The sequence below is a fragment of the Tiliqua scincoides genome, chromosome 2, assembly GCF_035046505.1.
Source record: "Tiliqua scincoides isolate rTilSci1 chromosome 2, rTilSci1.hap2, whole genome shotgun sequence".
In the NCBI taxonomy this organism is placed as follows: domain Eukaryota; kingdom Metazoa; phylum Chordata; class Lepidosauria; order Squamata; family Scincidae; genus Tiliqua; species Tiliqua scincoides.
The window spans coordinates 59,978,988-59,993,345 of record NC_089822.1 but is presented as its reverse complement, the minus strand read 5'-3'; the positions used below and the strand labels follow the sequence as shown (position 1 = coordinate 59,993,345).

General features: G+C 41.0%; 1 protein-coding gene across 1 annotated transcript in view; it reads right to left on the bottom strand.

Moving 5' to 3' along the window:
• The window catches only part of SHC3 (SHC adaptor protein 3), a 48,872-nt gene that overhangs the window by 21,939 nt on the left and 12,575 nt on the right, over window positions 1-14,358 (bottom strand). The window contains exons 2-3 of the mRNA XM_066616252.1: window positions 11,428-11,498; window positions 449-512 (exon numbers count right to left, since the gene is read on the bottom strand). Coding sequence (XP_066472349.1) covers window positions 449-512; window positions 11,428-11,498 — 135 coding nt within the window. The remainder of the gene's footprint in view (window positions 1-448; window positions 513-11,427; window positions 11,499-14,358) is intronic.

Genomic DNA, 14,358 nt, shown 5'->3' with positions numbered 1-14,358 from the left:
TATTTTTAAAGAAAAGTTATGAAGATCTGTAGCTTAGATAACTAGAAGAGTGGATGCACTTATATGTTGTAATTCATACAATCCACTTTTATAGTTACCGTATCTATGGCCAAGATAACCATCATATCTATAAATTCCATCACACAAATCCATGGCGAACAAGTCTATGAGGAGTCTATAACTACTAGTCTTGGTGGTTACCTGCAAGTTCAGGAGCCTCTAAATACCAGTTGCAAGGGAATAGTGGTGTGAGAGGGATATATGCCTTTTTCTCCTGCTTGTAAGCTTTCCAATGGAAGTTGGTGTACCACTGTGAGAAAAGGTAACTGGCTGAATGGGCCTTTGGCCTGATCCAGCGGGGTTCTTATGTTCCAGGAGCTATGACTATGTCCCCCTAAGATATGAGATAATGTAACAAAATAAACAAGAAAGCACACAAACAAAATACCTTTCTTTTCTTGAAGGCTCCTTTGGCACCTGGCTCAGCTTCACAAACTAGGCTGATAGCTTCCCTGGAAAGAAAGAAAGAAGAAGGTCTATAGCAAATGGATGTACATGTTCCTTCATTGTTTTACAAAATGCTTTTAAAACAGTCTGATTGGTTTCTTGTGACATTCACATGAGATCACGTAGAACAATCTGTGCAGAGATGAGGGCATTATGATGGTCATGTCAAAATAAATGTCAAGAGGAACTAGTTTTGATTTTATATAGTACTAGGCAAGTTCATTTAATAGCATGAAAATCTAAGTACCTGACACTGCTAGCTTGCCTAGGGACTTGCTAAGTTTTAGACATGTCTATGGCCTGAAGTGATGGATGTTCAAGCTAAGTAGGTCTAGAGCTTGTCAGTGCCTGGATGGAAGCCTATCTAGGAATCCTTGTGTTCTGTTTAAGAAATATGGTATACTTCTATCTAAACAAGCATTGCCTGGACAGTTCTTCAGAGTGACACCTTAATTTCAAAATAGATTTAATAGCCACTTCAGTACAAAAGTAGAGTATCAGAGCATTTATTGTAAAATAATCCAAAAACACTGAATGAACATGCGATAATATGCCAATTGTCTTTATTTGCCTATTTTAAATTTTACTTCAAAATTTTGCATCATCTTTCACAAGCAAATCAAGATTCTCAAACTACTGAGGATTCTGTGTTGTTTCAACCACTTCCCAGATATAGCCATTGGTTGGGATAGCAAAATGCAAAGATAGGCTTAAGTGCCATCTTTTAGTAGGCTACCCAGAACCTGTTTACACAACCCCATTGCCTGGTAACATGCAGATCAAGTAAATCCTTCCTGAATCACTGCATGATGAAGTGATTTGGTATGCACCCGGGTTGTCTGGTCAGCCTGGATGCCATGTAGCCAATTTCAATAGTCTCATAATTAGCTAGATAAAAGGGATCATATAAAATGATGCTCACTAATAAGATAGAAAGATGACCATAGGATGAAGAATGACCAGGCTCAAGAACTAGAATAATCCAATCCATGATTACTCAGGTTTATTGCCAAGTCTCAGGAGATCACCACAATAGCTGCATATCCAGTAGGGGAAAGATGTTTCCTTGATTTGGACTGCACATACATCTAACTGAACACTGTTTTGGGTGTTTAGAAAAATGAATATATAAATCTAATAACAAATAAATATGTCTTTCATTTCCGTCATTGTTGCAGTTTATCAAAAGTAGGCTTTGCTTGATACCGGAAAATGATTTACAAAAGTGTTAAGAATCCTATTACACCCTGTAATTAACAAGATCTGAGTTGAATGCTGCTTAATGCTGACTTAATATATATACATAACTGGGACGGAGAATATGAACTAATGCATCTGCCCTCTACTGACCTAGATGATGGCCCATCAAGTACAGTACAGTATTGTCCATACTGATGGACGATGGCTCTCCAGATTCCAGTCTGGTTTTTGTTTTGTCACAGCTCTACATGGAGATGTGAAGGATTCAACGAGCTCTTCTATACACAAATAATGTACTCCAGTGTTTCTCAAACTGTGGGATGCAAGTTAATTTCACGTGGGTCCCCATTTATTTTAATGTGTATTTTATTTTTAATATATTAGACTTGATGCTACTATGGTATATGACTGCATAACCTAGTAGCATCATTTAGAGAATTGTTACAGATCTGTACAGTACTTTTAACAGGTTACTGTGTATATCCTTTTAACAATGCTAGTCAATGGGGCTTACTCTTGGGTAAGTGTGGATAGGATTGCAGTCTTTGGAATGTTTAGGGAACTTTTTTTAAACAAATCAGTGACTGCTTGGGAGGGTTAGGAGGTTTTTTGCTTTATTCTAAATAAAATTTTAAACTTATACTTGTAAATGGGACTTGTAAACTTTCAATTTAATCACTCAATTAAATTTGATTTTATCGTATGTTACGTTAAAAATATTCCTGTTTGATGATGTCACTTTCAGCCAGGACATCACTTCTAGGTTAATGACATCTCTTCTGATGGGTTCCAACAGACTGTCATTCTAAAAAGTGGGTCATGGTGCTAAAAAGTTTGAGAACCACTGATGTACTCTACCATGATGCCGTTGTCCTTTGTTAAATAGCAGCAGAATAGTCTGCAGAGTAAACCAGACACAGAGTGTCAAACTACACATTACACTGGAAATCAGTGAGTGGATCTCTCAGTGTAACTACCTTCTTTTAAAAAGCTGCAGAAATCCTGGTTTGGATGAGGGCTAAGCACAGAGACAGGAAGGTGTAACTCTTTTCCCATGCCATGGCCCCGATTCAAATCTCCTACTTCCCTCAGAGCTGCCCTTAGCCACAGATGGAAAAACATATATAAATACAGATGCTTGCATGTGGCCCCCAACCCCTGACTAATAGCTCCAAGGAGAAACTTGGATCAGCATCTGCATGGTGTGGGAGGAAAGTAAGAACACCCACACTATGGCCACAATTCGAACAGAAGGAGGTCATGACTGCTTTTACAAGAAGAAGATTGCATTGGGAAATCCAATGAATCTCTCATGTAAAGCCCAGTTTGTCATTGAGTTTCAAATCTTGCCTAGAATGATCTGTTGGGTAAATGGTACAAGTGTCATTCTCCAATGTGTCTTAGATTTAGGGAGTAGTCCTTTCTCTGAGTAAAGAATATTTGCCTGGCAGTATCTGCTCATTCCTCAACCCAAGAGTAAGCATATCCAGTGGCATAGTGTGAACTAAGGGGGGGCAGTCTAGTGGTTTACCGCCGACTCTGCAGGGGGAGTGCACTGCACTCATTAATTGAGTCTCAGGAGCAGCAAGTCCAGTGTGGAGGGGTGCTCCCACCCACCCTCACCTGAGTCATTGGCTCTGAGTCATTCCTGTAGTGGGGGGTCATCATAACGTGTGGGAAGGGTGACATGCTGACACGGGGAGTGACATGTGGCATCATCACTTTACCCCTGCCCAAGGCACCAGCAGGCCCAGGGACACAGCTAAGCAGAGCCAAAGAAATGAGCCAGAAAATGACTGAAAACTTTATGGGAACAGATTCAAAGGAAGATGTTAAGGGAAAAGATGGCTTGCAAATAAATAGTTGTACAGTTGTGCAACTGGTTCTCTTGGAAACATAATGAATATAAAGAAACAAGGTCACAGTTCCCTGAATTGCACTCATTGGGAGAGAATGAATTAGCCTTTCACTTTCAATCCAATAAAAACAAACATGCTTGATGGGACTGAAAAAGACTTATGATGCTTCTTTGCCCCCTAAGAAATGCATTGCCCAGGAAGGACAACTGATTTACAGTACTTGGATAATTTGAGCTATGTGATCAATGCTGATTTTATACTAAATGATATGAAAATACATATTTATATAGAATTTTATATTAAAAGCCAATCACAGACAGAAAAGATGTGTACTGGGAGGACAATATGTTGCATTCAGAAGATCAGTGCTTTCAGTTTCAGAATTTTAAAAGACTTTTATTCTCATTACTACTGATACTGTGCTCAAGCAAACCAGGGACAGGAAAGTCTAACTCTTTCCCCATGCCATGGCTCGGATTCAAATCCGCTAATTTTCTGCTGCAGCTGTATCTGTGATCAGGGAAGCTTCACATCACATCCAGTAACACAGATCTCAGACGTTGATGACCCAAGAGCTGTTAGTTTATGCAAGAACACTTGAAGGGTGGGCATAGAGAAAGGCTAAGCAGAATGTCACAGCATGTATCCACCCTGTACCCTAAATGACTGTATTTATAATGGATTCTAAGAGAAGGAGCTTGACTGCTGATTCGTAAGAAAACGTGTATATATCCAGTTTTGGACAGTCATGATTCATTTGCATACTTAACCTATCTGCAGAGACCAGAGCATCTTATAAATATTTGCCCTTATTTTGGTTCCTATTTCATACTATTTGCATATTCTTTTTTTCTTTTCCAGTTTGTTTAATAAAAGAGTAAATGACAATTGCTAAGGCAATTGGTGTGAAAAGCATTTAAACCAACTTTATTGTGAAAATGTCAGGCTAAAATACATCTTTTAAATGCATACAATTAATCAATATTGTAAATTCACCAACATACCAAGCAGTAGAGAAGATAAAAATAATAAAACAATGTTTAGTACCACACTTAAGTGGTGTATCAAATGTGGAAAGGCTGAGCAAGATGAGATGAGATGACAATTTCATTAGCCCCTGTCACCTGGAAACTTAGAAACTGGCTCGTTTATTATTAGGACAAGCATTTAACAATGTCCCCCTGGTGGCATGCCTAAGCAATACCCATCATATCTTAAGCCCATTCAACACAAAGGGAGAGGAGGGAACAGCTCTATCCATATGCACTCCTCTCAGTAACCCCATCAGCATCTCTGGAAAAACCATCACTAAGCACCAATCACAGGGCAGCAACTTGACAATAGTCTAATTTTCACATACTCTTTTACAGGGTAGTTCTTACTGGCCAGATTTCATTATCAGTTAATGTCTGAAATGTGACAATAGCCTACTTCATGCCAGATCCTTCTATAGAAATTTTTATTTGAAATTTTCACTCATTAAAGGTATTACAGGTATCATTAAAGGTATTACAGGTTAAGTCTTGATATTCACAAGGGTTCTGTTCCCAGAACTCAAGTGGATGGCAAAAATCACATTAAAGCAAATTCATTTAAAAAACAATGTCCCTTTGCTGGGCAATTTAAAAACAGCCTTGCTGACCTTTGTGAGGTAAGACAGAGTCATTAGGTAGACCATTAATCAGTCTCTCTCCAGGTGCCTAGAAAGGCTTCACTCTGAGCCAGCAACCCCTCCCTTCACCCAGAGCGAAGCACTGGGAAAGAATGCAAGGCGATTATCATACTTTCATGTGTTCAGGGGGAAGGGATGGGTCGCTTGCCCTGGAGTGAAGCTGTTCTAAGTTATTGGAGAGAGAGAATGATTGATGGATTGTCAGCAAGCTGCCCTCTTGCATTAACAAGGTTATTGTTAAAAGACTTTTTTCCTTTAATTTAAAGGGTCCTTCTCATCGTGTTGAGATAAAACAGCCACTAAAAATCAGTCGATAAGTAGGTTATACCTGCAGTCATTTGCGTTATCTAGCCCCAGCTCCTTCCCAAATTCCATACTTTTAAAGTATATCACCAGCTATCTTAGCAAATTTTTCATGGGAACGATAGACAGGTTTTAAGTGTTTTAAGTGTTCCATGTTTTAAGTGTTTTGTATAGGCATTTTTTTTCCATGTAGACACAGTATTTTTTTCTTATTACATTGATTTATACACGTATGAATTAAACATTTTCTACTGTTTGTTCACAGCACAGGTATAGAAAATTTCATATTTCCAGAAAAGCTATCAAAATATGTGTGTCACATATGGATGTTAATATGTAACTCTGAGTGTAAATTGATGCATTTATTTGCAACGCTAAAACTGTATGTGAAAATGATTGCCATAGAAAACATTTGCCATCTGGAGAGTTATTAACACATAAACACAATTTTCGTCCACCAGAACAACAACTGCATGTTAATTAGATAAACAATCAGACATACATCCAGTTTTATAGAAGTAGTTGCATGTACATTTCAGAAAATCTCACACTATAATTTTGCATAAAGGATATGTGGGTAACTCTTTGAGATCTATGCACAACTAAATATGTGCAGGATTTGGCAGTTAGCATGTATAAAGATCTTTCACAAATGTGATTTGTGGGTTTAAACAGGTCTAATGCATGCCCTCTGCATGACGGTGCACATCAGACCTCTGTGAGCCATGCTATGCTTTGTGCCCAGCCTGCTTCATTTCTGTTGACAATGAAGACCATGCAAGCAAGGTATCAGCACAAGGTCAATGTATTTCATCAGTTCAGATACTTAAATAGGTTAGAGCAGTGGTTCTCAAACCGTGAACGTTTAAGTTTAAGACTTAAAAAGTTTAAGAACCACTGGATTAGAGAAAAGTTGTTATGAACGAGTCTCCAGGGCCACTGCAATGTCCAAAACTGAACATAAAACAAAGAAGAGGGAAAAAATGCAAAAGTGAAATGATGAAAGCACAGGATAGCCCTGTGCCGTGTTACCCCTTTTTAAAGAGGTGCATTTTGTCATGATACGATTCCAGTCCTAGACAGTCCTAGACAGTCCAGCACTATTATGGGAAATGTCATTTTCAGAATGAGCCATGCCGCAGCAGATTGCCCTGCCCCCACCCAGTAAGGCATGGGGCAGAGATAAGCTTCCCCGACCCATGGATTGCATGGGTTGGCAATGACAAGCTGACCCTGTGCTTGGCAGGGCCTGAGCTTTGAGTCTGGTGGCATTCCCAACAGTAGTCAAGGGGGAGGCAGACAGCAGACTTTCCTCCATTTTAGCACCCACACAATCCAGGGGTTTGAGTCAGGCCCTGCTGCAGTTTTTTCTGTATTAAATCTTTTAATAAAAGTGACTCAAGTTTTAATTCCAAGCATCTGTCTTGCATCTTCTTTTATGGGAGTGCAAGGGTGATGGAGAGTTGAGATGAACTTGATTCTTCTTCAAGCTATTCAAGCAACCACAGCCAGTAGTTGATAACATATGATGCACCCTTGAAAGAGTCTTTTCTGGGCATTTGTGTAGTAGCAGTAGCATAGCAGTTCCACTCCTTCTAATGCCATATTTAATAATGTCTTGTTGATGGTATGTTTCTACCAAAAAAAGAAAAACAAAGAAAAAAGGAAAGCACATAGGTACAATGTAAAAAAGAAAACATGAGTTGCCATGCTAACAGTGAAGTTGCATCCTAAGTTAAATGATGCAACACAGACATGACTAACTTCACCAGTCTAACTAAACTAACAATGCAACATTATGCATGTCTACTTAGAAATGAGTACCATTTATTTTTATGAGGCTTACTCTCCGATATGTGTGTACAGGAACACAATCTTAAGATACAACCCATTTTTATTTTGTTTAATTTAGGGAGAGGTCCCAACTTCAAAAAAAAAAAAAATGTGCAGCACATTTGATTTTACCATCTTCCCTCCAAAACCCAGGGCATTGCAAGGCATGCAGTGATGCAAGGCATGCCAAATGCAAGGGAGGGCACCAGGATATAGGTCTCTTGTTATCTGGTATGCTCCCTGGGACATTTGGTGGGCCGCTGTGAGATACAGGAAGCTGGACTAGATGGGCCTATAGCCTGATCCAGTGGGGCTGTTCTTATGCATTTGCTAAAAACAAAATACAGGTGTGTGTCACTTAACAATACATTCTCTGATCCCCATTGTTTTGCGAATAGGTCGTTAAGCAAACATTCAGCCCAATCTAGTGCCTTTGCATAAACAGCACTCCCCGCCAGACACCTGCTATGCAAGCTACTGGAGACCTGTTGCCTCTTCTTTATATTAAGAGACTCTTCTCTGTTGTGTCATCAGACACTCTGCTGCAGGCTATGGGAGACCCGATTGCCTCATTAAGAGCCTCTTTGTTGTTCACTGACAACTGTCATATATGCAGTCCATCATTAGGTGGTCTGCTAAGCAACAGCATGCCTGTATATTGCACAATGGTTTAAATTTGAATCAACCACCACCAAATTTCCAGAAGAATTAAGTCTTTGGGTCCCGATTCAAGCCCACTCCTAATATAACAAAAATTTATTTTTGTTAAAAGGATATATGCAAAATGCTTTCGTTTTGTGAAGATATGCTGCATGCAATAACTGCACCCAAGAAAGTGAGTATGGAGTTTTGTAATTCAGATAGTCTGTTTTGAGACTAATTCTGCAGGCAGCATGAAGAATGGTTTCATCTACTGTAACACACTCATGCAAACTACATGAGAAGCTGAAACTTGTAATGACATGATCCAATGGATTTATAACAGTGAGATGAGAATGACTGTGGATTATATCATTGCAGTTTTACCTTTTTTTTTCTTTCAAAAAAGCGAAGTTCAAGGTCACCATTGATTTGACCATAATGCCTTAGAGATGGCCTCTTTTCTGTAGTGGTTGTGGAAGGATAAACCATGAATTTGGGACCAGCTGCAGTTAGTTTTTTCTCCTCCTCCTCGTCTTCCATTTTGAAAATGAAAAACTTCTGTTCATCCCACATGTCAACTGTATGAGCAGTGTTTCACATGTGTGCCAAGGGTTATCAATGGATAATTAGATATAGTGGATTCAGTCGTCTTGTATCTATCATTATCCTTACCTGATGGCATGGTTGTTATGACTGAAACAGCAAATGCTTCATGTGAACATTGCAAAAGAACACATAAGCCTTCAGAACCAGTAGGGTTGAGTTGGCTAAGAGTGATTCTTTTTCTCCTCCTTTTTGTTTTCTTTCTGTGGTGAATAGCCAGCAAACTTTAGACCATTTGGGTGCCCACTGCTGAATTCCAGTCCTTTACCCAGGGCCACTTTTTACCAGATTTATGCATCATTTTTTCAAGGGTTTGCAGTTTTGCTATCAGGCCCTGCTTCAGAAATCTCAGGTTTTTGGATACATCTTACTGGGCATCAGAGGCTCAAATCTATTAGCACAGTGGAGCCAAAACATCTGATAGCTTCTGTTGCCCTAAAGACTGCATAAGGAATGGATTCTGCATGTAGTAAAGTAACTCAGGGCCCAATCCTGATGCCAGTGGCGCCCAGAGCTCCAGCGGCGCCAAAATGGTGACTGCAGGGTCCTGTGGGCACCACGGCTCCCTCCAGGTCTCCTCAGGGGAAGAGAATGTTCGCTCCCTTTGTCCAGGCAAATAGTAGCCAGCAGCAATGGGTCTCTTCGGCTCTGCACTGTGTTTTAACAGGTGCAGAGTTGAGGATGACTTTGTTGGGCCGTCCACCTCATGGAGAGGGATTCAGGATGTGGTGGTAGTTTCTGCCACCGACTCCACCGTCCTTGTGGGCCCCATCCTCCCCTCTCCCCGCTCAGTTCCTTTACTATCAAAACAACAGAGTGATTTTAGAAAGGGTGGGCAAAAAATGGTTTGGCTCTCAAATTCCAAAACAGACTCTTATTAGTCAAATATTGATATAAGCAACTCTTACAGCTATTTTTACAAGGCAGCATTAGTTAATTTTCAATGCCATGAGTTAATTTTAATATTAGCTTATCCATCACCATCACTTCACAAAGCCAATATTCTTCAGAGAGACAGAAATCATACCTTGACTCCACAGAGACTACTGTAACCTCCATGGATACATGTATACATTTTTCCACTTTGAAACAATGCTAACGTCACGAGTCCATGAAACTTCACAGAAATTGTACTGGAAAATTGGAAGATAATACCCATATATTGAAAGTGCTGATCTCAAAGACACTAATAATACTAAGCTTAGAGAGATGAAATGGAGACTGATGCATAGGGGTGGCTCCAGTGAAGGGGGGGCCATGATCACTACCAACTCCAGAGCCCAGGTCAACCAAGCAGGTAGATCTGGGCTCCTGCATGGACTTGAAACAGATCTACCAGCTGGGTAGACCTGGGTTCCTGTCTGAACTTTGAGCCATCTGCTGGAATGGGAGCCCAGGTCTATCCGGCTGGTAGATCTGGACTCCAGGTCCTGGCAGAAGCCCAGGTCTCCCCACCCACCAAACCATGGTCACAGTCGCCTCAAGTTAAATTGGAAGCCCAGGTCTACCTGGCAGGCAGATCTGGGTTCCAAGTCTACCCAACTAGTAGATCTGGACTTCCGTCTGAACTTTGAGCCATTGGCTGAAATGGGAGCCCAGGTCTACCAGGCAGGTGGGAGCCTAGGTCTACTCACCTGGATTTGGAGTCCAAATTTACCAGCTGGGTAGACCTGGGCTCCCATTATGGCCAATCTCACTGGTGCCCCGTCCAGTGATTGTTCCCCTTCCTGATTTTGCTCCCCAGTCCAGCAGGAGCCCTTTCCTGCTGACAGACAGTTTGGTGGAGCCACGCACCCATGGCCCCCCTTTGGGCCCCATGGCCACCCTGCTGATGCAACAGTCAGTGGGTTTTCTTTCCTATATACAAGATGCCAAGTAACATTATAGGCTTTGAATTCTTATCTTTACATAGTCCTGTTATGTGTTTGTCAAGAGGGGCATCAGAGGTTGGCTGGGTCAGGAAATGGCCAAGGGCCCATGTCTACGGCTTGCTCAAGCCAGCCTCTCAAAACCAGTGGCAGTGGTAGCATCCAGTGAACCATCATGGGTGAGATAGAGTTACCATGAGAAGCCTGTGCAAGGCTTTACTTCAGACCCTAAGCAACCTGACCCAGGACTGATATTTTTTAATCCATATATTCAGCTACACCCTGATAGTTGCTTAAAAAAACAAAATGGCACATGTCCTAATCCATGAATTGAAGCCAGTAGCCATCTCACATATCCTGCCTCTTCAGAAGCAGCATTTTGCACAACACACTTATCAGGGAAGGACCTGGTGGTTCGCTACTATCACTAGCAAACCACCAGGTAATGCCAACAATCTTGTAAGATCGTATTATCACCCCCATATTTGCAGCCAGGTCTAAAAAAAAGTGGCTTGCCTAAGGAAACTTAGTGAATTCATTGCTGAGGAAAGATGCACACTAGGTAAGTTGGTTCACTGTCTCAGCCACTGTGCTAAACCAGCTCACGTTGGCCTTTCGATCTTCTCACTTGGCCTACAAAGTTATTTGTAGGAGCAGAACCAGAGTGCAGCAATGCTCTCAAGTCCCCCCAACAAGCACCACTCTATAGTTCTACTGTTTCATGGCCCTCCCAGACTGCTACTGAAATCACCTACAGCCCACCCATAAGGCCATGCTGTGCACCTAAAGGCATATTTGACTAGACCCTAAGCCTCACATTTTTCCTTACAATAACAGGTTTGGAATTCAGGCCAAGCTGCCTCCATCTGAAGTGCCAGGTCTGGGGAAAACATTTCCCTTTTCTTCCACCACCCCGCCACACTTAGGCCTTGCACCTTACCTTGTAATCTGTGTTCGAGTGTTGAAGTCAAGTGATCTCATGGAGCGTAAGACTTCTATACATCCCAAATACTACAAAAAGAATAAAGATAATGTATAAGTAAAATTGAAAGTAGCTTTATGACACAAATTAAAATTAGAAATACAAAACAAAGACACAATTCATCTATTCCCATGCATGCACCTTTAAAGACAGGTAAAATAATGGGAACTCTAAAGGGAATCTATTGAGTCCTCCCTCGACTCCTCCCAGTGGCCCTTAGTTGGACACACTGTCATATATCCAGTTGTTCCTGAAAAAGGGAGGCCCTTCCATGCCTCAGATCAAGAGCCTTGGTCCTCTCTAGCTCCCTGGTGCACAGGTTGCTCCCACCAAGGGCACAGCATGTGTCCTAGGTCCTGGAAAAATGCAAGCTACAGGAACTCTCTGGTTGAACTCAGGTTAGGGTTGCCAGGTTGGATGCACCGATTTCTGAGATGGTGCTTGATGACATCACAAGGTTGAGCCTGTTGATGTCAGAAGGCTGCCAGCCCTTGAAAAATGGAGGAACAAATTTGGCACCGCAATGGAGCAGAGCAGGAAAGGGGGTGGATCCTGGTGGAAGCCCAAAAGTAATTTATCTTTCCTGCCAATCCATCTGAGACAAAAGAAAAAGGCAGAACAAAAATGGTCACTTCTTGCAAACTGGCAACCCAAGCTGTAGAAGAGCTCCCATGACAGGTAATGACCAGGTGCACTGCAACGCAGACTAGCAGCAGAGTAGTAGCAGGCCAGGGGATAGGAGGCTCAATAGAATCCCTACAATATTATCCCTTCTTGAGCACATAGAAAGGGACATTTCATGTCATAATTGCACTGTTCCTTTTTAAAAATGAGGAAACAATAATCCAGAACGCTTAACACCGTAAAGAAGTTTTTTAAATAACGCAAACAGCATCTTCAGAATTAGCTGCTTTTAAAGTTGGTGCAGAAAATCCCTGAAAAGGCTTGTTGACAGCCAGCGATCCTTTCACACTTCTAAAAATAAACCTGCAAAATTAGAAATTTCTTACTTAGGTTGCTTTGAATTTGTGGCTGTCAGAATACAGTCTGTCTCACTGGTGCATTAGAACAGCTTTAACAGGGACAGAGTCTGTCTTCAAAGCCTTGCCAAGATTTATTCATATTGAACTGATCACTTGCACAGCAACGTGATGAAACAGGAATAGCTCGATTTAAAAAAAAATGAATATGTATTAATTCAGATATTTTTAATATGTGAATGACCAGTTAATACACAAGGCCAATATCTGAATTAAATGAGGAAGCTTAGGCATGACAGAAGGCCAAGCAGGAGTTCTACTAGCATAAGGCTGCATTGAACTTTTCTTTATTTATTCAATCAATTTACACTGCATTTTTTTCACCAAGTAAGAAGTACTATTATTATTTAGAATCGTTATAAATTGCTTTTCAAACAAAAGTTTACAAAGTGATTTATATAACGAAAGAGATAGAAAAAAAAAATCGTTCCCTGTCCCAAATGTTCCCGCAATCTAAAAATAGATGAATAAGGAACAGCCACTGAAATGACGCTATGCTGGGGTGGGCATTTGATCTCCCATTGGGCTGTATAAGAGAACCACCACTTAAAAGATGGCTGTTTATCCAGTTAGTGGGGGCAGAACCAAAACAACTATGAATAGGTGAAATGCATTCAGTTCTTCCTGGGATTACACAATAGTCTTAATTAAAATAAACTAGTAAGGGTAGGCATTTGCTGCTTCCAGAAAATAGGGCTATTAATCTGCCAATATTTATAAAAAAAGAGTCAAGGGGGCCAAAAGTTTAAAATCTAAATCCACTTTATATGCTGTCTAGGCCTCTACACAATTTCTTTGGATATGTGGGACAATAACCATGTTGCCTTGCTCCTGGTCACAGCACTCTGCCTAGGATATAAAATAATCTTCCTAGGTTCCTTGCAAACCTGAGCAACCAGATTCTGAGAAGATATCACAGGTAATGCTTAACTTCTTTTTAAAAAAAGGGTGAGGCTGCTGGCAAGAAAACATCAGGCATCTTGAAATACCAGGCTGAAATGGAAAGCCATATCTGCATAATAAAATATTAAATCATCTGAAATATCTCCATTAAGAAAACATTTTCCTATCTAAATATATTACAGATGCTATAACTTTGAAGTTCTTTGAAATCTTCAGAGGCAAAGACAGAAAATCACAAGGAAGAAGTTCTCATTCATGGGGCATTTATTTATTTATTATACCTTATCCACCATGATCCCTGCACTAAGCACAAGCTCAGTGCTGCAGAGCAAGGAAGTCGGAAGCAGCAGCTTCAAACCCAGTCCCGGGCCTTGACACAGGCTGACATTTGGGCCTGCAGCAGCCAGCTGGGACACCCCCAGGGCCAGCACCCACCAAGTAGAGCCTCTCAAGGAACCAGCACATCTTATGTCCAAAACCACATGCGCTCCTGAGTCTTTCCATCAGCACTGACAACAGCCCAGGAGAAACATGATGGAGCAAAGGAAGAATGGAAGCAGCCGGATAATCTTAAATCTCTCTACTGTCTAGGCAAGGAGGCAGACCCAGAAAGGGGTGGTATGGAGCAGGCCTGAAAGGATATAAGGCAGACCTTTTGAGCTCAGCATGTCAAAGATTCAGAAAATTACTAAATTAACTCTGCTGCCATGCCACCCCCCCCCACCCTGAACAAAAGAGAGACAATTTTTACATATGCCTTTATTTAAAAAAAAATACAATCCAGTCATGTGTGGTGCTATGTACTATATAATGAGAAGTTAAATAATTACAAAAGTGAAATACGAATAAAACAAACTCAGTTGTTGTCAGGAGTTGGTAAACGCAGGCGTCACTCAAAAGTTTCATGGGTTTCTGTCACTGATACTGGACCTCACTTTTTTCTCCT